This window comes from Peromyscus californicus, unplaced genomic scaffold, assembly GCF_007827085.1.
Source record: "Peromyscus californicus insignis strain IS unplaced genomic scaffold, ASM782708v3 Scaffold_22__1_contigs__length_63687245, whole genome shotgun sequence".
Taxonomy (NCBI): Eukaryota; Metazoa; Chordata; class Mammalia; order Rodentia; family Cricetidae; genus Peromyscus; species Peromyscus californicus.
This window is the reverse complement of record NW_026294525.1, coordinates 31,710,095-31,731,824: the sequence shown is the minus strand read 5'-3', so window position 1 is coordinate 31,731,824 and position 21,730 is coordinate 31,710,095. Positions and strand designations below refer to the sequence as shown.

Genomic DNA, 21,730 nt, shown 5'->3' with positions numbered 1-21,730 from the left:
GGCTAAACTCCTAGCTCTAGAGATCCAGACTCTAAAGTCTACAGCACATCACTCCATCTCTCCAGTTCAAACACAGTAGTTCTGGCTAGGGAAATGACCCAGTAGGGAACGTGCTTGACTACTAAGTATGAGGATCCCAGCTTGACACTCAGTACCCAAGGAAAAACTGGATGCAGCAGCACATGCCGCGCCCGTCATCCCAACACTTGGAAGGCTGGCAGGAGGAGTCCCAGTCTTGCTGGCCTGGCAGTCTGGACAAGTCATTGAGCTCCAGGTTCAGTGAAAGACCCTTTCTCAAAAAATCAGGTGGAAAAACCGATGGATTCCGCTTGCTGAACTCTTCCTCCACAGTCTCATGCTTGTACACATGTGCTCACATATACATGTGCTTGGTTTTTGACCCAGAAAAACTCATTTCAGAGACTGGGGAGATGTCTCAGGGGTTAAACATGCTTGTTCTGCAAGCATGAGGGTCTGAATTTGAATCCCATGCCCCATGTAAAGAACCAGACGTGCCTGAGTGTGCCTATAGACCCGGCATTGGAGGCCAGCGACAGGCAGATACTGACAGCTGCCCTAAAAGGTTAGGTGTCTGGCTCAGAGACCCTGTCTCAAGGCAGTAAGGCAGAGAGTTACAGAAGAAGACTTCCAATGACCTGCTTTGTCCTCTGTATGTACGCCTAGGGACACATACCCACACATTTACATGCAGCACACTCATACATGTACAGAGAGGGGAAGAGGTGGGGAAAGAAACACACCCACACAAACCTCTCTCTCACCCCAACCCCAAAATACAGACTTTATTTTATGGCCTACCATGCATTATCTTTCTGGTCCTTTTACAAACCCTTCAAATACTCCCAAGACTACCTTTCCCTCTAAGCCTTTGGCCATGTCCTTCTAAACTTCTAAATCCCAAGTCTGAGAAAAGAAAGTTGGAGCCCCTCAGAACTTGAGCTTCTGACAGAAGGATAACAAGATTTTCCAAACATCCCTTACAACCATCCAAGTTTTTAGCCATCAGTTGGCAATGACCAACATATACAGTGATAAAAGGATGTGGTGATGTATTGCGTACTCCAATAAAGCTTGCTTGAGGATCAGATTAGACATAGAGGCCAGACAGTGGTGGCACACACACCCTTAATCCTATCACTCAGGAGGCAGAGATCCATCTGGATCTCTGTGAGTTCAAGGCCACACTGGAAACAGAGCCAGGCAGTGGTGGCACACACCTTTAATCCCAGTACTGGAAAGTACACACGTCTTTAATCCCAGGAAGTGATGGTAGGGTGGAGAAAGGTATATAAGGCATGGAGGAAATAGGAACTAAAGCAGTTCAGCTGAGACCATTTCGGATGAGGACTCAGATGATTTCAATCAGAAGATTCGTGGAGTTGGTGAGATAAGAGGTCGTGGCTGTGGCTTGCTGTACTTCTCTGATCTTTCAGCATTCACCCTGATATCGGGCTCTGGGTTTTTTATTAAAAGACCACCGAAGATTTGAACAATAGAGAAGAGAGTCTCACATCCTGCTGGTAATGTGAGAGATGTGTTAGAACCTGACCTGGTAAGTATATTTAAATGCATAGTGTCTACACCCTTGATCCAGTGCATCTTGTAATCTAACCTACAGAAGTGAAACCATCAATGCTGAAGGTTATGCTTACAACAGCAAAAAACTCAGGTCACTTTGAATGTTCGTCAGGGAGAGATGGCTGCAGAAACACGACTTAAAAAGAACAGAGGAATAAAATAGGAAGTAAAGGCTGTTATATTTTAACCTGTTTAAAAAAAAAAGTGTGGGGGCCTAGAGAAATGGCTCAACAGTTAAGAGCGCTGGCTATTCTTCCAGAGGACCCAGGTTCAGTTTCCGGCACCCACATGACAGCTCACAACCGTCTGCAACTCCAGTTCCAGGAGATATGACACCTCTACACAGACATATGTGCAGGAAAACACCAATGCACATAAAATAAATAAATAAATAAATAAATAAATAAATAGATAGATAGATAGATAAATAAATAAATAGTGTGGTAATTTTAATTGAATTTCAAAGTAACTTTACAAAAAAAAAGGGAATTAAACCAGTAAAAATCTGTATAATATTATAAGTATTTCTTTGAGTATAAAATTAGAAAGGATACACACATGTTATCATTGGTCAACTTCCTCCTGGAAGTGGAAACTGGAGAAAGGCCTCACTAATTTTTTTAATGCTTCTCACTCTTACTTGTTTTAACAAGTATATAGACTTTGGATTTGCTTAATTTTGATGTGTTATTTTTGTTTGCAAGCTTTTTGTATTAAATTAATGAAATTAAAACATAAACAGGAAAATATTTGAGGAATTAAAATAAAAACAAGTATCATTGCATTAGAAATTAAGCAAGCCCATGCAGAGAGTATTCTCAGGCTAGAAAATAGAGCACTGTCTTAAGAGCTGAGGACATGCTCCTTCATCCTCCCAGTGGGGAGTGATCAGAATAAGGTTGCTTTGACTTCTTTTCAAGACCTTCAAAGGCCAGTGCGGGAGAACACGGTGTGACATGGCGAAGATTTCCCATTACTAACTCAAGCTGAAGATATAAATTATTTCATAAATGCTAACTTTTAGCACCTCAATAAATAGTATTTGGAAATATGTGACCACATCAGCAAACTGTCGGAAAATTTTAATAGCTATATAAGTGGAAAACATTTCTCAGAGAACTGCCATTCCCTGTTTATCGTTAACAAAGACGAACTTAGTTCTCTGACCTTGTAAGTTTAGCTTGGTTGTAAATCTTACAAACCTAACCTGTCCCAGGAGAGAGCTTATCAAACAAAGTGTGTTGGCAGTCATCTCTTAAGTGTCTAGAATGGAGAAATGAAAAGTAAAGATAGTCAAAATATTGAATTCCAAGATATAAATACATCTCATGGAATCCAGTCAGCTGTAAACAAATACATTTCAATCATCTACTCAGAAATGCCTTGAAACAGTCAATGAAATCAAAGTGAATTTCCAACTGCTTTGAATTATTGGATAATTACATCCAAGCAATTAGAGCTTTTTCAAAAGCTCTGAAAATTCTTTAATTACAGGTTATTAAAAGATGACCCAGTAGAAAACACTATAAATACTACATATATATGTATATCATCTGGAAATTCTTTTCAATTTCACATGTTAAAAAAGAGACACAGATGAGCAAGTAACAGCAATGTATGACTTAAACTTAAATCCTAGTCTAATTAACAGGTTGAGGAAGTTTTGTTTTTTTTTTTCTTTCTCTCGCTAGACTTCATTTTTAACAACCATGAGATAAAATGTTGACAAAAGCAGACCGCTAGTTTAGACTGTCAGAGGAAGAAAGGTGACAGTAAGTTGACAGTGTTGCATCTATCAACCTTGAGTGCTCTCTAAAGATTTTCAAATAAGTTCCAAAAGCATCTTGTAAACAGGTATCATACCTGTTTTGCCAATACAGAAACCAAGACTCAGAGAAGTTACTGAAGGTCAAGGGTAGGGCAAGCATTTTAAACCATCCCAGTGAGCTACAAGTTAAGGCCCTTCAACCTCAGCTAAATTAAATAAAATTAAACAGATTCAGTTCTTGGGGTTCATTATGGTCCTATTACCTATGGATAGAAGTATGAATATAGGAGACATGAGTATTAGACTCTGACAGCCTTCTTATCCTGCCTGCCTCCATCTCTGTGACTTCGGAAAAGATGCCTGTCATTTCTGAGCCTTGCTTTGTTCTTTTGGACAACTCCTGGTGGTTAAGTAAAACAGTGTTTAGGGATACAATGAGCAATTGTTTAAGTGTGTGTTCTCTAAAACTCGGCCCTTTTTAAGCATTTGCATTTATGTACGGGTATGCACACTAAAACCATGATTGTGACCGTTAAAGGAAAAGCACAGTGCCATTTTTCCCTCACAGGCTATTGTGACCACTGTCGTGATGAGGAACTTCCCCCCAAAGGGAAGAATTTTACCTCAAAGTCATGGGTCAAAAATCAACTACTGTGGATATAATAACTGGTTTCATAGTGGAAGTGATTATAGAAAAAAGATGAAAGGACTGGGAGTATGGTTTAGTAGTTGAAGTACTTGATGCAAAAGCAAGATGACCGAATCCATGCAAATGCAGGTAGGGATGGGCTTCATTTGTAATTCCAGCCTAAGAAGGCAGAGACAGGGCATTCCTAAAGTAAACTGGCTTGAGAGATAACTGTATGAGGTTAGCTCCGAGGTTGATGTTCCAACTCAAAGGACATGGAGGGAGAATGACCAAAGAAGATTCCTGACGTCAACCTCAAGCTTCCATATACCAAGGGCGGGCACACACACACACACACACACACACACACACACACACACTCCTACACACAAATGTGCACACACACAAAGAAACATACATGCACATGTGTACATATACCAAATAGTTACACGTGCATGAAATGAAAAAAAATATATGGAGGGTTTAATATTTAAAAGAATCAAATATAGAGTTCAGGTAGGTGGCTTTAACATGACTGTAGCTAGAGTTTTCCTGGTTCTGTCTGGCCCACAGTTAGGACAAATCTCTCTCACCAGCCAGTCCTGCAGCTGCTCAGACCCAAGCAAACACACAGAGACTTGTATTACTTATAAACTATATGGCTGTGTCAGGCTTCTTGCTAACTGTTCTTATATCTTAAATTAACCCATTTCTATTAATCTATAAGTTGCCACGTGGCTTGTGGCTTACCGTTATCTTAACATCTGCTTCTCATCATGGCGGCTGGCAGCATCTCTCTGCCTCAGCCTTCCACTTCCCAGAATTCTCCTCTCTCCTTGCCCTGCCTATGCTCCCTGCTTGGCTAGTAACCAATCAGCACTTTATTTATTAATCATCCACAGCACATGACAAATTTTCTTTTTCTTTTTTGAGGCAGAGGTTTGCTACAATATCAAGGGCTGCTCTCAAACTCATGATCCTCCTGCCTCAGTCTCCAGAGTGCTGAAGTTATAGATGTACACCAGCATGTCTGGTTAAAGCGATATTTTTCTTAAATGTTGGACAATAAGGAAATAATCTTGATATCATTTTAGGTCTGCATGTCAATAAAGTAGAAAGCTGAATTATACAAACATCTTCTCCACAGAAGCCCACAGGTATGGTACACGTTTAAACTGTAAGAAAGGGTGAACAACAAAGAGATGGGGACAGACATTACTCCAATAAACTCAAGTTGTAGTCCCCAAGGAAGATCCCTTCGTTTCCATGAGAACTGAAGGGCTATTACCCAAATCTTAGGAACAGTCACAGTTTCACTTCTGATAGTTATATGCATGTGCATGTAATTATGAGATAGCCTTGATATCTATTACAGAAAGTATGATGCAATTTGCCAAAGTTTTAACACTAAATGAAGTTGTGAAACCCACACAATGATATCATTCAAGACAAAAATCTGTAACTCCATTTAGGTATGAAAGGCTACAGTATGCAGCCCCTTTCAATATTTCACAATTTTGTCTTGCACGGTTAGGGCATTCGATGATTTAAAAAAAAATGTGGTTTCCCTGACAAGAAGTCACTGTGTATTCAAATTTGACATATTTAGACTAAGGATCTGAAACTGAGCCAGCAGCTGCTTGCTCCTTGGCTCTGGTACAAGCAGATGCTGGTGATAGCATCAATGCTTTTTGCCACATGTGGAACCAAATGGAGCTTCCTCCATACTGATGTGTAATGTTTCAGAATGCTAAAGACAAAGCAAAGGCCTTAGATTTTAGTCAACAGGTGCTGTTTTCTACAGATACAGTAGTCCCATTTAAGGCTAAAGTAACCAGAGTGCTGTTCATGGTTACTTTTACAACTGACAGTCTTCCTCAAGGGAAAGGATGCCAAGAGGAGAATGATCAGCCACAGGCAAGTTACTTAACTTGTTGGGCTATAGTTTCCCACTTGTGGAATGAGGTGACATTGTCTCTTTTGTGGGTTTCTATGTGAGGATGGACAGAGCTCTCAGTGAGCCTCGAAACTTATGGTTTTATGTTAATACCAAGTCTGTCCCAGAGAGCTTGCTTCCAGTCATCCTCAGTATACCACCACTTCTTCCCACTTGAAATCTGTCTCCTTTGTATCATCTCCAAATTAGTGTTTCCATAGGACATGGAACTGTACCCTACTATGGGATAATCCTTCTGTATGCTGTGAATATGTACTACTCTCATTGGTTAATAATAAAGCTGACTGGCTCATAGCAAGGCAAGATAAAGTTAGGCAGGACAACCAAACTCAGGACTGGGGAAGAACAGCAAAATCAGAGAGATATGAGTCAGTTGCCCAAAAAAAGAAGATGTTAGAGGACAAATAAAGTTATGAGCTACATGGCAATATATAGATGAATAGAAATGGGTTAATTTAAATGTAAGAGCTAGTTAGTAATAAGCCTGAGCTATCAGCTGAGCATTTATAAGTAATATAAGCCTCTGAGTAGTTATTTGGGAATTGGCAGGCAGGACAGGAAATGTCTGTTTGTAGTATTCAAACTCTACTGCTCTTCTTCTTTTACTTCGTCTGCCATGAAGTTGGGCACAAAGGTCTACAAGTTAGTTGTATGTATGGGCTCTCTTAACTTCTGCATATGCACATTTTCTCCTTATAGGGGCTGTGAGTTCCTTCATGCAGATGGCTATTATGTTACATGACTTTTATGTGATAAAAAGACAGGGCACTGAATATTGTCTGAAGTAGACATTCCATAGGCACTCACTTATCCTTTGCAATTTAAAAGTGTCAGATGAAAGGATGGTCCTGGTAGTTAAGATATGTACTGGGCATAGTAAGCATGCATCTAGATTGTACTGTTAATTAATGTTGCATATATTTCAGGGCTTCTTTGAGCTGAGAAACTATAGATATCAAGCACATGCTAAAAGCTATTGCCAGGTGGTAGTGGTATACACCTTTAATCCCAGCTCTTAGCGGGCAGAGGCAGGAAGATCTCTGAGTTCTGAGTTCAAGGCCAACCTGGTTTACAGAGCTAGTTCTAGGATGGCCAGGGGCTATACAGAGAAAACCTGTCTCAAAAAAAGTTATTTATTTAGTCTTGCTTTTACTTAACATTTAAAATACAGATACAGTGACTCAGTGAGAATTTGGTTTCAGTGATGAAACAGTTTCTCTAAGATTTGGTGAGATTTTGAGTTATGAAATGATTTAAAGAAATTCACCTCTTAAAAGTCTGCTAGGCAGCCTTCAGTATTGTTTCTAGAATATCATTACATTATAAACATTACTGTCTCCACATAAGGTCAGTGCATCAGTTTCACTAGAACATAAGACTTTTTTCCTTCATGAACAAAGCATCCTCGAGCTCTGAAGTGGCTCAGGTTTTATAATAGAGTGCAGCTGTGGCTCCAGGATGCAGCTGGGTTTCCAGCTTCTCTATTTCTGCAAATACACATACAATGCACCAAGGAATAAATGATGCCAATACCATAGACTGTTGAATTATAAGATTTGTTTTTAATACTGCTATGTGTATGTCTATTCCTGCCTGAGTTCATACATCCTTCATCTCATGTGTGTGCCATCCCACAGAGGGCAGACAAAAGCATTGGATCCCCTAAGCTGAAGTTAGATGGCATTATGAGCCACCATGTGGATACTGGAAATAAAACCTGGGTCCCCTCCAAGAGCAGCAAGTGCAGCCACCTGGGTTCTCCTTCACCAGCAGACTACAGCATTCTGATAGTAGATGTTCAACATGTGTTCAACCTTCCGTTTTACTATTATTAAATGTACTGTTAGTGTTACTATGAAAAGCACCTTACTGTGTGCTAGAAAATATTAATATAATAATAAGTGTCATCTGGGAATTTTAAATAAGTACAAAACAGTGATTCTCAATCAGTAGGTTGGCATCAGGGTTAGTTGGGGAACTTTTCCAAACAATATCAACAATCACCCCTTCACACAGGAGTTGGCACCATCCATAAAGGTCTAACTTAAATGATTTTTAAGCTCTCCCCTAAGGATATGAACCAAGCAGAACAATAGTGACTCAAAAGAGCAAGATGCATCCATAAGGTTTTTAAATTTGGTGTAATTTCCCCTTTCTAAAGTAGTTATATTATTAAGCTTTTATTTTGACTTTTTGATGAGTAAATAACCTTAATAGGGTGTCAATTCAGCTTTGAGAATGTAAAGTACAAAGTTGTGAAATATAGTCAATTCATGAGTTACACAAACTTGAATTTCAAATATCTCACTTATTAAAAGTCAGTTTTCATTTCAGGCATGATTTTTTTTTACTAATTGTTAAAAGTTCCAACTATAAAAACTATAATAATTTGTGCATCAGTTGGGTCTGATGTATACTAATATGATTTTTTACACTGAAGATTATAATATCTGTTTTAGGAACACACAAAAATTATCTGCATTATTTTTGTAATTTTAAGATCATTTTGTATTATAACTTAATTTACAAAAAATGCAAAGAAGCACTTACAAATGTATTTATAAATGCCTAGCTTTGCCAATTACACTACTTAGTGAATGAAGGCCCAACATTCTTAAGGATTAATAATCACATAGAACCACTTCTCAACATCACAGATTTACAGTGTTTTGGGTAACATGAATTTCATCTCCTAGAGGCACCATGGTATTGGTTTTCAGGTGGCCAGTGGTTGGGGTAGGATTAGAATCTGGGATCCCAGTGGTTCTTAGGCAGCTCTGAGATGCTAGTTTTTCCAGCTTTCTTCCCAGTGTGTCCTTTTCTTGGTTTACAGTACTGCAGGGGTTTTTAAGGCCAAACACAAATGTTAGTATTTCATCTCACGGGTCACTTTATATAGACCACTGTCAGGATGGAAATAAAGTGGCCGATTATCATTATTTTCATTTCTGAGGAAGATTTTTAACTTGACCAAAAGCTGCTGGCTTGTTTCCAATGATCCTTAGGCTATAGCATATGCTCAATAAGATTAGAGCTCATCACCTTCTTTTCATTTAAATTATCGCTAATTCTTTTCCCCTAGCATCATCTCAGATTCAACATTCTGTCCCTTTCTATAGCCATATGCATAATCTTTAGTCTAAACATCTTAACTCTAACCTTAAATAACTTCCTAAATCATTCATGAAGCTTTATATGTATCATTCATCATTGGCAGTTTGTTGGTTTGTTTGTTTTAATGTGGAACGTTGAAACTCCAGGCCTCTGTATACTCAGATGCCACACAACATATACCAGTTCCCAGGATCTTTAAGCTGAAGTTTCTGAAGGTTCTGGTTAGGGTTGCTTTATGTAGCCTGAGAAATATGTTTACATTCTGTGGGACTCAAAAGCACCCTTGCCCAATATGGTTCTGTATACTTCAAAGTTTGTTTAAATGCCACAACTCATGTTAAGTGTTCTTACTTCAACAAAAGAAAAGCAACATTAGGAAACTTTGGGAGGTGGTGAAAACGTCTTTTACCTTGGCTTTGGAAATAAGGTCAGGGGGATTTACATGTGTTCAAGGTCATCAATAGGGGACATTACACATGTACAGTTCTTTATGTAACATGTCTCAATAAAGCTGTCAATAACAGGAACTAAAGTAGCCTGAGCTCTGAGAAGTCTACTGAAAAAACTCGGGCTGAATGTGTACTATCAGACACCCACATGGATCTTTTTTTCGTTGTAACACAAATATCTTGTATATGTTGGGGGGGGGGTGGAATGAAAAGGCATGAGTTAGTAAGACTATACAGAGAAAGGTCTGTTAAGTTTTCACCGAGGATCTATGCTCAAATCTTGGCTCTGCTTCATATGCATTGTATGGTGTTGACTATGTTACTTTGACCTTGCCTGACACCAGAAAGTTGTAGAAAGTGAGTTTATCTTGTAAAGAAATATGAAATCCTGATGAGATGATATATCTAAGTAGCAAAAATAAGCACAGGTTTTACCTAAATATTTCCTTGGGTCAAGGCAGTCATTCATATCTCAATGCCACCAACATCTACTAATCTGGCTGGACCACCCATACCTAGAATTCAATATAAATATTTTTGTGCGCTGTCCATAAAAGTGATGATAGAGTCTTTTGCCAATTTTACAGCCATTAACTTCCATTGTACGTGCTAATGCTTTATCATGTTCTCATCCAACCTCTGGCATTACCTGAAAGTGATCCACTAGATAGGGGGTAGGACTGGGTGGTAGAACATAAACCGAGGAAAATAAGTATTCAATGTCTGTTGAAAATGTCATTATTTAAAGTCACCATACGCAAGACTAATGGGAGCGCGCTAAGAATGTCCAAGTATGTCCCAGAGGAGAGTCACAAGCTGGACTTTGTCCTTACTTAGACAAGAGTAGGGGGGAGTAGCTTACATTTCATTTGGCTTAGGGTAATGGGAGCAAGCAATGAAATCTAACTCCTAGGGAATCTTTCTTTCAAAATAAAATAGTGACTTACTGCCTAGCCTGGCCTCTGTGCAGCCTATGAGAAAATACTAGAAGTCAGTTTTCGTCATCCATCGCTATAATCCCCTTTGAGGGGAGAAAACAAGCAGTTACGAGCTTGTCATGCAACAGGTGGTTTCACTTGTCTATTTAATCTTCACTGAGAATTACTTTTCCTACTTTACGACTGAAGAGGCAAGCTCTGATGGTTTACTTTGCCCCAAAGGCACTTAGCTAATGAAAAGCAGAGTCAGGATACAGTCATTGTGCTCCGTTCCAGCCCATTTCAGGAAAGCCTTGCCTCTGTCTTATCCGAAGATTTAAGAGGTTTGAAAACCATGGTAAATTGGTAACATGACTTAGTCCTTATTAAGCCAATGTATGCGAAACATGTAAACACTCATTTGATAATGACAACTAACAATTGAGACAAGCTCTTTTCCTAGCCCTGTTTGTAAATGGTAGCCTAAGACTTAAAGAAGTGAAGTAACTTGCCTGGGATCAACATCTAGTGGCTAAGGAGCCAAGATTTGAATCATAGACTCTGCTTGAGCCAGTACATAATAGAGACTGTAAACGCGTATGATTTCATTGTTTTGTTTAACGTAAAATCTGTATATGTTCATAAGAAATTGTTATAGAAATGAAATAGTCATTGAATAATAATAGCAGCAAGTTCAGTAAGTTGTGGGTATAAGGATTAAAAGGTGAGCGGTTGATAGCCCAGACAGAATGAAGTCTCCTGATCTCTTTTTTACAAATTGAGTCTTTCTGTTAACATACTGAACTGCCACAATTGTGTCTAGACTTCCCAGAGTCTTCTGGTGGAATGCCCAGGAGAGGATTGAGATACATGAAAATTGATGGTAAAGGAACCCCTACAAGGGTCTTTTAACTTCAGGGGGAGGCATTTGCACTCTGGACTGCTGCAGGGCTGTGAGAAGCCGGAGTATGGGAAACTCAGACCACGGGACATCTGGTCTCCCACACAGACTCCAGCTTTTGTTTTCAGCAAGTCATAGACATTTAGAACCAGAAAGAGCCAATTGAGATCATCTGGTCAAATCTCTTTATCTGACTGCGAAGGAATTTGAGGAGCAGGCAAGGTTAAGTGTTTTCTCTAGGGTCGGAAAGCTAATTAGCAGCAGAGCAATAAATCACGCTCACGAACAGACATGCTTTCAGAGTGAACTCAATAACTTGTACTCTATGTGACCATAAAGAACACCCAGGTAGCTAGACAAATCCCCAATGTATCTGTGACACAGATATATCTATGACATAGACATAGATCTGTGACATAGAGGATACAGAGCAAAGTCTTTAAAACTGAGCACCCGTATCAAAAACCTTTAAAATGTGCTACTTCGAGTCACATCATTATCAGTAGGGCTGGTGTTCCTACTAACATCTTTCCATCCAAAGTTTTAGGTTTAGTCATAGTAAATACCTTAGTCTTTTCATCTCTTCCTTAATACACACACACACACACACACACACACACACACACACACACACACACATATATGTATATACTTGTGTTTATATAAAATCAGATTACTTAAATATTAGGGATATAATTATTTTACACCAATAATCTTTGTGACACAAATTGTCAAAATGTGGATTTTTTGAAATTTTACATTTACAGCATTAACTTTTACTAGAATAGTTAGTGTTGCAAAGTTTTTCAAAGGAGTGAAAGATGTTTTCACACGAGGCTTATTGTGAAAGTTTATTTGTCTCAACTTGTTAAACAGATCCATCTAAAGATCCAAAGATTTGCCTCCCGGGAACATGGTAAGAGCCAGGGATGAAAGGGAGACAGCAGTGAGTAAACACCATCCTCCATGATTAGAGAGGAACTGGGAAAAGCACAAACAACCATTGAGTCCGAAGTCGATAGCAAACCTCGAGTTTCCCACAGGAGAAAAGGAAACAGGAGGTGGACACATGAAAAGGAGTCCTGATAACAAGATCAAAACCGTTTCCATGAGGAAGAAAGCCAACATCAATTAAGATGTCATTTCAGGGGGAAAACAGGAATGAGACAGATACACTGTGAGAAAAAAAAAAGTTAATTCTGATACTCACAAAAACAAGTCGTTTTATACCAGTCATGCTCAAATTCTCACGATTACTAATATTTACCCCAAAGGTTTACCTATTACCACATTTGGCAATTTTTTGACATGCTTTAATGATGAAGTTCTCCATTCAACAATGTCCTTTTATTTTAGGAAAAGTGTGAACGCAATAGGGAAACTGGTCAGCTGCATATATTTAATATAGGATATGAGGACAAATATTTATGCTATATGCCTAGGGCAGGGGATCCACTTTCTAGAAACTGTTTATGATTATACAGTATTCAGCTTTCAAGGACTCTTCATGCCTATTTAATGGCAGTTACTCTCAGGTTTTCCTAGGAAGCATTCTCCACAATCCATCATTGCGATTTAGCAGCAATGTTGTCTGAAAAGCCCAGAAGCATGTCTAATCGCATGGAAGGAGCTGTGCTTTGTTCAGGGACACACATAAGCATTTCCCTCCAAGGGTTTATTGAAGATAACAGTATTTCCTTTTACCTCAACTTTTTTTTTAGTGCATTCTCTAAAGCACACATTTTTCAAGGTGCTCTCTGTAAATGAAGTGACTGATAATCTAGAGGCTCATTGTTGTTGGGTGGTGCATGTGTTCATGTAGAGGCCAGAGGTCAACACTGGATGTCTTCCTCAATGGCTCTCGCACTGAACCTGGAGTTCAAATTCAGCTAGACTGTCTAGCAAGCCCCATGGGTCCTCCTATCTTGGTCTCTCCGGAACTGAAACTACAGGCATTTTACTTGGGTGCTGGAGATCAAACTCAGTTCCTCACGCCCACTCAGCAAGCACTTTACTAAGTTATCTCCCAGCTCAATTATGTAGGTTTTATTTAAATCCCTGAATACTAGAGGCTAATGGAAAATCTCTCAGCAACTCAGACACCTAACAAGATGATCATCAGACTAGCAGCTGTTTGTTGCAAATAATGTATTATTTGATAGAGTAGGTGTCAGTTTGGTAATGGTTCTAAATATTAAACCCATTTGATTCATTCATTTGTCATAGTAACATTGTTAATAATATCTACCCCCCCCAATTTCTAGGAGGGGAAATTAGTAGAGAAAGGCAAACAGTTTATCATTAGTCAAAGCAACCCTATCTTAAACCTCAGCTCTGGTTAAACTTTTAGCATGGCGCTTGTCCTTTCTCGGGCTTTCAGTAAATATAGTTTTCAGTGAAAAGTCATTCCAGGAGAAACCATAAACATAAACTGCCCAATAACAACAGTCAGGTTGATGAAGAGTTTCTGTGTCCAATGCTGTGCTTAGAAAAAAAAAAATCAACTGCCCAAACTTTAGTTTAACTTTTAGTTTTAACAATTCCTGAGGTAGGTATTGTTTCCATTTAGTGAAGACTGGGATGTGGAAATAGCTAACACCTTTACCATCGACATGTTGAACAAATGGTTTGCAAGGATTCAAGTTCAGTAAGGCTTGATGCTCCCTATAGGAAATCAGTAAAGACAGGCTCTGAGGAGATGCAGGGACCAAGATTATTCTAAGCTACACATAGACTATTTTCTTCTCTCAGAGCCAGCTCTCAATGAATACTTGTTAGTTAAATGATATTGTGAGATATTTGATCTCATTGTGAAACTCCAAGGGTGTGTTAATAAAATTAACCTTGGATCAGGAGGCAAAGCCAGGGACTAGTTGACAAAAATTAGCCATAGAGAGTACAGAGGACCAGGGAGATGGATAGAGAGATGCACAGGAAGTAGTAGGGAGGGACTTAGAGATTTGAGGTCTTTTTTGGTCTGGGACCTGTGGAGAGATGCACTTGCTGGGTCTCAGGTAAAAAAAGGGTAGGTCAGCTGGTTGCTCCTTTCACCACCTCTTTGATCCAACAGGTTTCACCCCAATATCTGACTCCCAAGTCTTTATTGGTAATAGAACAACTTAGATAAAAACAACAAAATAATGTACCTGTTTGAACAGATAAATTCAAGGTGCGGATTACCTGTGAAGAGAATTCCCTGATGATAAAAACCCTTAAAGGACACTGTATTAAACCAGAGAATAACTCCAGCTTCTAATGCAGCATATTTAAGTGTTATTTGTCATGACAATTTTTTCACTGTTGAGCACATCACGTGAAGAAATCGTTTATTAAAATGAATTCCAAGCTGAAGGTAAGGACACATGTGAGAAAGCTACACAAAGCAGCCCATGCTGAACTGTGGCAAGACAGGCTGGAGCATGGGTTACCAGTGTGGGGAGCAGATGACGTGAACACATGATCCTCCCAAGCAAGAAGAGTGGGTTTAACAGAAATTACCAAGAGCTTTCTACAATTTCCACAGTCATTTGCAATAATGAAATGCTGTCATCTAACACACACATTTTTAAAGCCCTAGTATTTTATAAATAACCCAGGCTTGCCTTGAAGGGACATTCCTCCAGCCTTAGCCTCCTGGGAGCTTGTAATACAGGGATACCACTATGCCTAGTTTCAATTCACAGTTCACCCAATTTTTTTCAATAATCAATAGAAATCAATGTATTGAAGTCATAAAAGAATTTGAACAAATGACTTTTGTTATAGTCCCATCTTGCTCCAGAAAAATTATTTATTGTGTGATTTTAGTAATTTTCAATATTATTTACCTTATCATTTCATAATCCTTATCATAAATCATTTTACATGTTAAAGTTAAAATTTTAAATCTAAATGTTATTAACTTCAGTCACTCCCATAAAATTAATTCATGATTGGGCCACTGACATGATTTATCTGTTTAGTTTTGTTATTGTTTACAGCCATAAAATATATAGCCTCAACATTTAAGCTACAAATAAGAAACTTTCTTTGAATTATAGTGAAATTTTTACCTTATAAAAATCAATCTATAAAGCCGGGCGGTGGTGGCGCACGCCTTTAATCCCAGCACTCGGGAGGCAGAGCCAGGCGGATCTCTGTGAGTTCGAGGCCAGCCTGGGCTACCAAGTGAGTTCCAGGAAAAGGCACAATGCTACACAGAGAAACCCTGTCTCGGAAAACCAAAAAAAAAAAAAAAAAAAATTCAATCTATAATCAATATTTTAAAAACTCAGTATAAATCACATACTTGATAATCCAAAAACTATCTTCTGTAAAAAGTGCTTTGTATCAGAGAAGGACCAAGGCCTAAACTTTTTTTGTATTTTGTGCTGGATAGTTTCTATCAACTTGACATAGGCTCAAGTCATCTGAGGGGAGGACATTTCAATTAAGAAAATACCTTTATAAGATCAGACTGTAGTAGGGCTTGTAGGGTATTTTCTTAACTAGTGATTGATACGGTAGGGCTAAATCCCTTGTGGGTGGAGACACCTCTGGGATGGTGGTCTTGAGTTCTATAAGAAAGCAAGCTGAGTAAGTAAGGATCTGCATCAGCACTTGCCTCTAGGTTCCTGCCCTGCTTGAATTCCTGTCCTGACTTCCTCCAATGATGAAGAGATGTGGAAGCATAGTCAAAAAAACCTTTTCCTCTCTACTTTGCTTTTGGTCATGGTGTTTCGTTATAGAAATGGTAACCCTAACCAAGACACATTTGTTTATTTTTTGTGTGTTGGGAGGTATGTGCAGGCACCACAGAGGAATACAAAAATCACATATAGAGCTTGAAGAACAACTTGTGAGAGTTGGTTCTCTCCTTTGACTGTGTGTGTTTCAGGTTGTCAGGCTTCCCAGCCAGTGCCTTTACCTGCAGAGCCATCTCTCCAGGATGGCGGAGCCCTTTTAACACATTTCATTGTTGGGCAATGTGCAAGGAAAAATGGGAAACACCCCCACTTGTGGCTTTTCAAACAAAGCAGGAATCTTTGTTTCCGTGGGAAGATTATATATTAGAGATCATCTCTTCCAAGACAAAGAGGCTGGAAACTAGATGATATCTCTAGGAAAGTTCTAGACCTATGAATTTTACTTCAGAAGCTTACTAGAACTTCATTATAGCCTTTATTAAAAATAAAACATCTTTTGAAATATGGTCTGTAGACAAATTTTACAGCACAAATATTTTGACCCTGTTCCCAGTAGGGCTTGATTCTTTGTATGTTGTCTTAGTTGGATGATTGTGCTTCATGATATTAAGTGAACTTTACTTTGGGGCTGTGAGATAAGATCAGAAATCTATCCTGTGAGGGATACTGTGAACTGATTAATAGAAATTTGAAGTGCTGTCACTAAAAGTCTTCTCAGTCACAAACTTGACAGGAACCTCCTTCTACTTGGTGACCCTCTTTCAAACTTTGTCTTACTCAAAGTAAAGATGTATTGGGTTTTAGTAGAAATGCAAATCCTACAATTGTGTGTGTATATACATATGTATGTATAGAGTCTTTCATGCAATTGTTTTTTCTTGCTACAAACATGTAGTAAAAGCATCACTGGGTTTCATAGTACCTACTTCAAGGCCCTCTTATCTGTGTTACTGTGAGAGGCTTGTGACAGAAAAGCTACCTAAGAATTCTCAGTGAGGTGTCAAGCAAATGAAAGCCATACTGACATTCCACAGACAGACACAATTATCTTCATTTCATTCAATTCAGTCTTTAGCATTAATGATGATAAGAATAAAGTATGTGAGTGGAAGCAGTTAAGGATTTTACCATCTATCAAGGTTTAAGATGAATAAAGGACCTATTTTGTGAAATGTTTGTTTTCATTTCGGGACCTAGTTTTACATCTGTTTCTTAAGCCAGAAGCTTGTAAATGGCGCACAGTGTTCGTGAATATTCCATTTTCTGACAAAGACTTCACTGACACGAGTGAAGAGCTTTGGCCCTGCATTAAGTGCATACTCGAATCCACCTTCTGCTTACACATGCATGAAGTCAAAAAGAGCTTCTTTTAGAGGCAAGCAATGCATCTACTGTTGTATGGTTGCTAAGACAACTGTTTGCAAAATACATCCTGTAAATGTTTGGGACTATCTATTAACTCATGCATTCCCTGTACCCTACACAGCTGTGAAGCATCCTAGAAGCAAAGACAGATCTGGGCAACTGGATGAATACATTAGAAATCAACATACATAAGTCACTCTGGAGGGTATGAGAATTTCCTTACCTCAGCTTAAATGCTCTGAGCTCGGTAGGGAGAATGTTATGATCGAGACTGTGTACAGCAGAGAAAACTGAGGCTACAGCATTATTCAGTAATTTACCCAAGCATACAATGTTAATGAAAGGACGAACCAGTTCAAACCTATGTGGCCCATCTAGAGGCCAGAATCTAGCCATTGGCTCCTCTCTTACATCCATACTATTTCATTACATAATCTGGGTGCCAACAGACAGGTAGCAACATCAGGCATTCTAAGGGTTCACATTATTCAGTTGGTGATATTTAACTCTATCTTATTCTATAATAGCCCTGTGAGGTTTTGGAGAGCTTATGGCCTAATTTTCAATCTGCCAATAATTGTCAGAGCCAGAGGTCTGTTCATTCATCAGTTGGATATTAAAGTTTTGGGAGACCCAATCTCAGGGAAGAAAGAACTGCATGTCGAGGGCAATTGAGAGTTTATCCATGTTTTGAGCTTGTCCAATTTTTCATTTTTATCAGTTGAGTAGCAATCACTAATTATCTTTTTTCCTATCTTCAAGCAAACACAACAGTCTTTTTTATGACAACATCTAGTATTTTTAATGAAGTAGATATTCTCAAACAATGTAAGTGGGAAATGTCACTTTCCTGCTTAGGATTTGTCAGTATGTAAGCACACTATTTAAAATAGCAATTCCTACTATAGCAATATTGCCTGCTTACTTTAGATGTGTAAAACTGGAAGATACCTGAAATACTAACTGTAACCCAAACTTTCAATATCTGAAAACAGTGTGTGGATCAGATAAAATAGTTTCTTCTTTCTCACTAACTTCCATATACTTAGAAATCATTTATATATTTTTTACTATTTTTCAATTTAAGAAAATTTTTTTTCTTCATTCACATCAATGGAACTTTGCCCACGTGAAAGTCACATACCTTTATTACGTGATGCTTTTCCTGGAATGCAGGAATCTTAAACATTTGGCACCAGTATGTTGTGCCTTTATTTGGAATGGGGACCTGTCTTAAGAAGAAGGAGAAGAAAATAAAAAGTCACATTCAGTTGACACGGCATTAAATTTAACAACATGAGTAAATAGTCTTTTATAAACTTCCAGTTAACTCATCTCTTTGTTTAAAAAGAGAAGAGGAAAGAAATAAGGAAAGAAGAAACTTACGTCTTGATTTACCAGATCAAAGTATGGGGAGGCTGCAGACAACACATTGGCTTTCTCAGGGTTCAGCAACCGCAGACTCCTTGTGCCTCGATTTGAGTCATGGTACTTGGGACCAGATTCTCCAGGATCTTCGTGGTGGTAGGCCCAGATAACTCTCACTGTGCTGTCCTGGTAATCAGACATAGGTACATTATGTCTCATAATGGTACTTTCCTTGCCATTGAGTTATGTTTAAATAACTCTACTTAAAGCAATGTATAAGAATGAAGAAATGAGAATAAAGATATTTAAAGTGTCCAAAGAGTTGATTCTAATCTCTCCTAAAGAACCCTAAAATGATCTAATTCTAGCCAAACTAATCAAAACAAAAAGCAAGAATATTCAAATTAATAAAATTGGAGATTAAGAGGGGGAATGTTCTCAAAATATAATCCAGAAACTCAGTAGAGAACCCCTTGAAAACTGATATTAATAAAATGGAAAATTTAGAAGAAATGATAAATTTCTAGATATACATGTGTTGTGTAGACATTTCCTCTAGAATAAAATCTTCCATCTTTGAGGGACACTCACTAATCTACAGGATGTTACAAAGTGAGGTGAAACATTCTGTCCTGGAAGTAACTTCCTTAAACGCAAAAAGTAAACAATTCAAAGAGCTTCAGGAAGTCCCTGAAATTGACCAGATACTCTAAGCTCCTCCTTCCCCAAGTGTATATGAGCACTAAGGACTTCTGAGAGACACACTCAGACAAATGGAGGCTCTGAGAATACTTTCTAACCAGCTGAGCTATTTAAAAGATTCAGACAAGCTGAGCTGTCTAGAGTAGGCTCAGTTCTCAGTTCCCATCTGCCCATATACCTGAAAGAAGTAGAGAGCAGTTGAGCTGCTTAGAAGATAGAGTCCAGCCTGTCCAGCTGCCTGCAAGTTGTACAGTGTGCCCCAGGTTTCCAGCTTTCATAAGCTGTGACCCATGCTGAGGTGAACTTTTAGTAATGCAGCTGCCTGAGCAACCTCTCACCCATCCTCCTGTTAGTAATCCCAAGCTTGACTTTGGTACTATCTTTACTTTGATTTGTTACTCATTTCTTATTAGGGTGAGTAGATGTTTGTTCACGTCTACCCATGAATATGTCACAACCACATAACCTACCCAAGTTAAACTAAGAGGATATAAACAACTTAAACAGGTGTGTAGCAATCAACAAGACTGAAATGGTAATACAAAGTCTCACAACCAAGAAAAGTTTGTGACTAGATGAATTCCTTGCCAAATTCTACCAAATCAATTTCAATATGAATACACAGGCAAAAATTCTCATTAAAATACTAGCAAACCAAACTCAAGAGCACAATAAAAAGATCATACTCCATGACTAACTTTATCTCATTTCAGGGTTGTGAAGTTGGCTCAATATACACGTCAGTAAATATAATACAGCACTTAGACTTAAGAAAAGAAATCACCGAATGATGTCAACAAATTCAGCATAGGCCTTCTAAAAAGTACAGTATCCCTTCATGATAAAAGTCCTGAAGAGACCAGGAATAGAAGGAACTATCTCAACAAAATAAAGACCATATATGACAAAACTGTAACCAAATCCAAAATATAGTGGAAATCTAAGAATATGTTCTCTGAAGTCAAGAATGAGATAAGGGTGTTTCTCAACATTTATTCACTATGGTGATTGAATTCTTAGAGTACTAAGAAAAGAGGAGGAAACAGTTATACAAATAAGAGAGAAAAAAGTCAACTTACTGCAATTTGCTATTGACATGATCCTACATCTTAAAGACCCTAAAGATTCCACTAGGAAATTCTTACACCTGATAAACACATGGGGTAAAATAGCAAGATATAAAATTCATTTACAAAAATCAATAGCTTTTCTATAGATCAATAATAAACTTGTTCAGTATGAAATTAAGGAAAATATCATTTGCATGACTTCAAACCAATAAAATGCTAGGAATAACACTAAACAAGGACGTGGAAGAGCTCTACAATCAAAACTTTAAGACACTGAAGAAAGAAAATGAAGAAGTCACTAGAAGATGGAAAGATCTTCCATACTCATGGGTTGGCAGAATTAATATGAAGCAGACATGTAGGTCAATAGAATACGATAGAGGGCCTAGAAATAAATCCAGGAAGCTACTGACAGCTACTTTTCAACAAAGCACACCTTGAAGAAGAGACAGTGTCTTCAATAAACAGTTCTGGGGAAACTGGATTTCCACATGAAGAAAAAGAAAGTTAATATTTTACCCTGAACAAAAATTGACCCAAAATGGATCAAATAGACTTTAATGTAAGACCTGAAACTTTGAAACTGCTAAGAGAAAACATAAGTAAAACACTTCAAGAAGTAGACATAGGTGAGGATTGTTTTTTTTTTTTGTTTTTTTTTTTTTTTTTTTGGTTTTTCGAGACAGGGTTTCTCTGTGTAGCTTTGTGCCTTTTTTCCTGGAACTCACTTGGTAGCCCAGGCTGGCCTCGAACTCACAGAGATCCGCCTGGCTCTGCCTTCCGAGTGCTGGGATTAAAGGCGTGCGCCACCACCGCCCGGCCTGTGAGGATTGTTTTTAAATAGAACTGGAAATAATCCCAAGAGTTGAGAAATGGGAGGACAGACAGTATCTGCACATCAAAAGAAACACTCACCAGGGTGAAGAGACAGCCTGACTACACCATGGAATATGTCTTTCCCAACAACTCAACAGAAGGGAGAATATTATATATGGCCCATAAGGAACTACAAAAATTAGTTACCAAAATTCCAAATTGTCCAGTCAACAAATGGGCTATTGGACAGAATAATATATTCTCAAAATAAATACAAATGACCAATAAATATAAACAAGTGTTTTAAATCCTTTGCCATTAGAAAATTTCAAATTAAGCTTCGAGGTCTTTGGGGTTTGCTTGGCAACCCTTTGGGGAACAAATCAACTAA

General features: G+C 38.3%; 1 protein-coding gene across 1 annotated transcript in view; it reads right to left on the bottom strand.

Moving 5' to 3' along the window:
- Moxd1 (monooxygenase DBH like 1) overlaps nt 1-21,730 on the bottom strand; it is an 80,516-nt gene that overhangs the window by 36,782 nt on the left and 22,004 nt on the right. Inside the window, exons 3-4 of the mRNA XM_052751190.1 lie at nt 18,770-18,937; nt 18,528-18,611 (exon numbers count right to left, since the gene is read on the bottom strand). Of these exons, the coding sequence (XP_052607150.1) occupies nt 18,528-18,611; nt 18,770-18,937 (252 nt within the window). The remainder of the gene's footprint in view (nt 1-18,527; nt 18,612-18,769; nt 18,938-21,730) is intronic.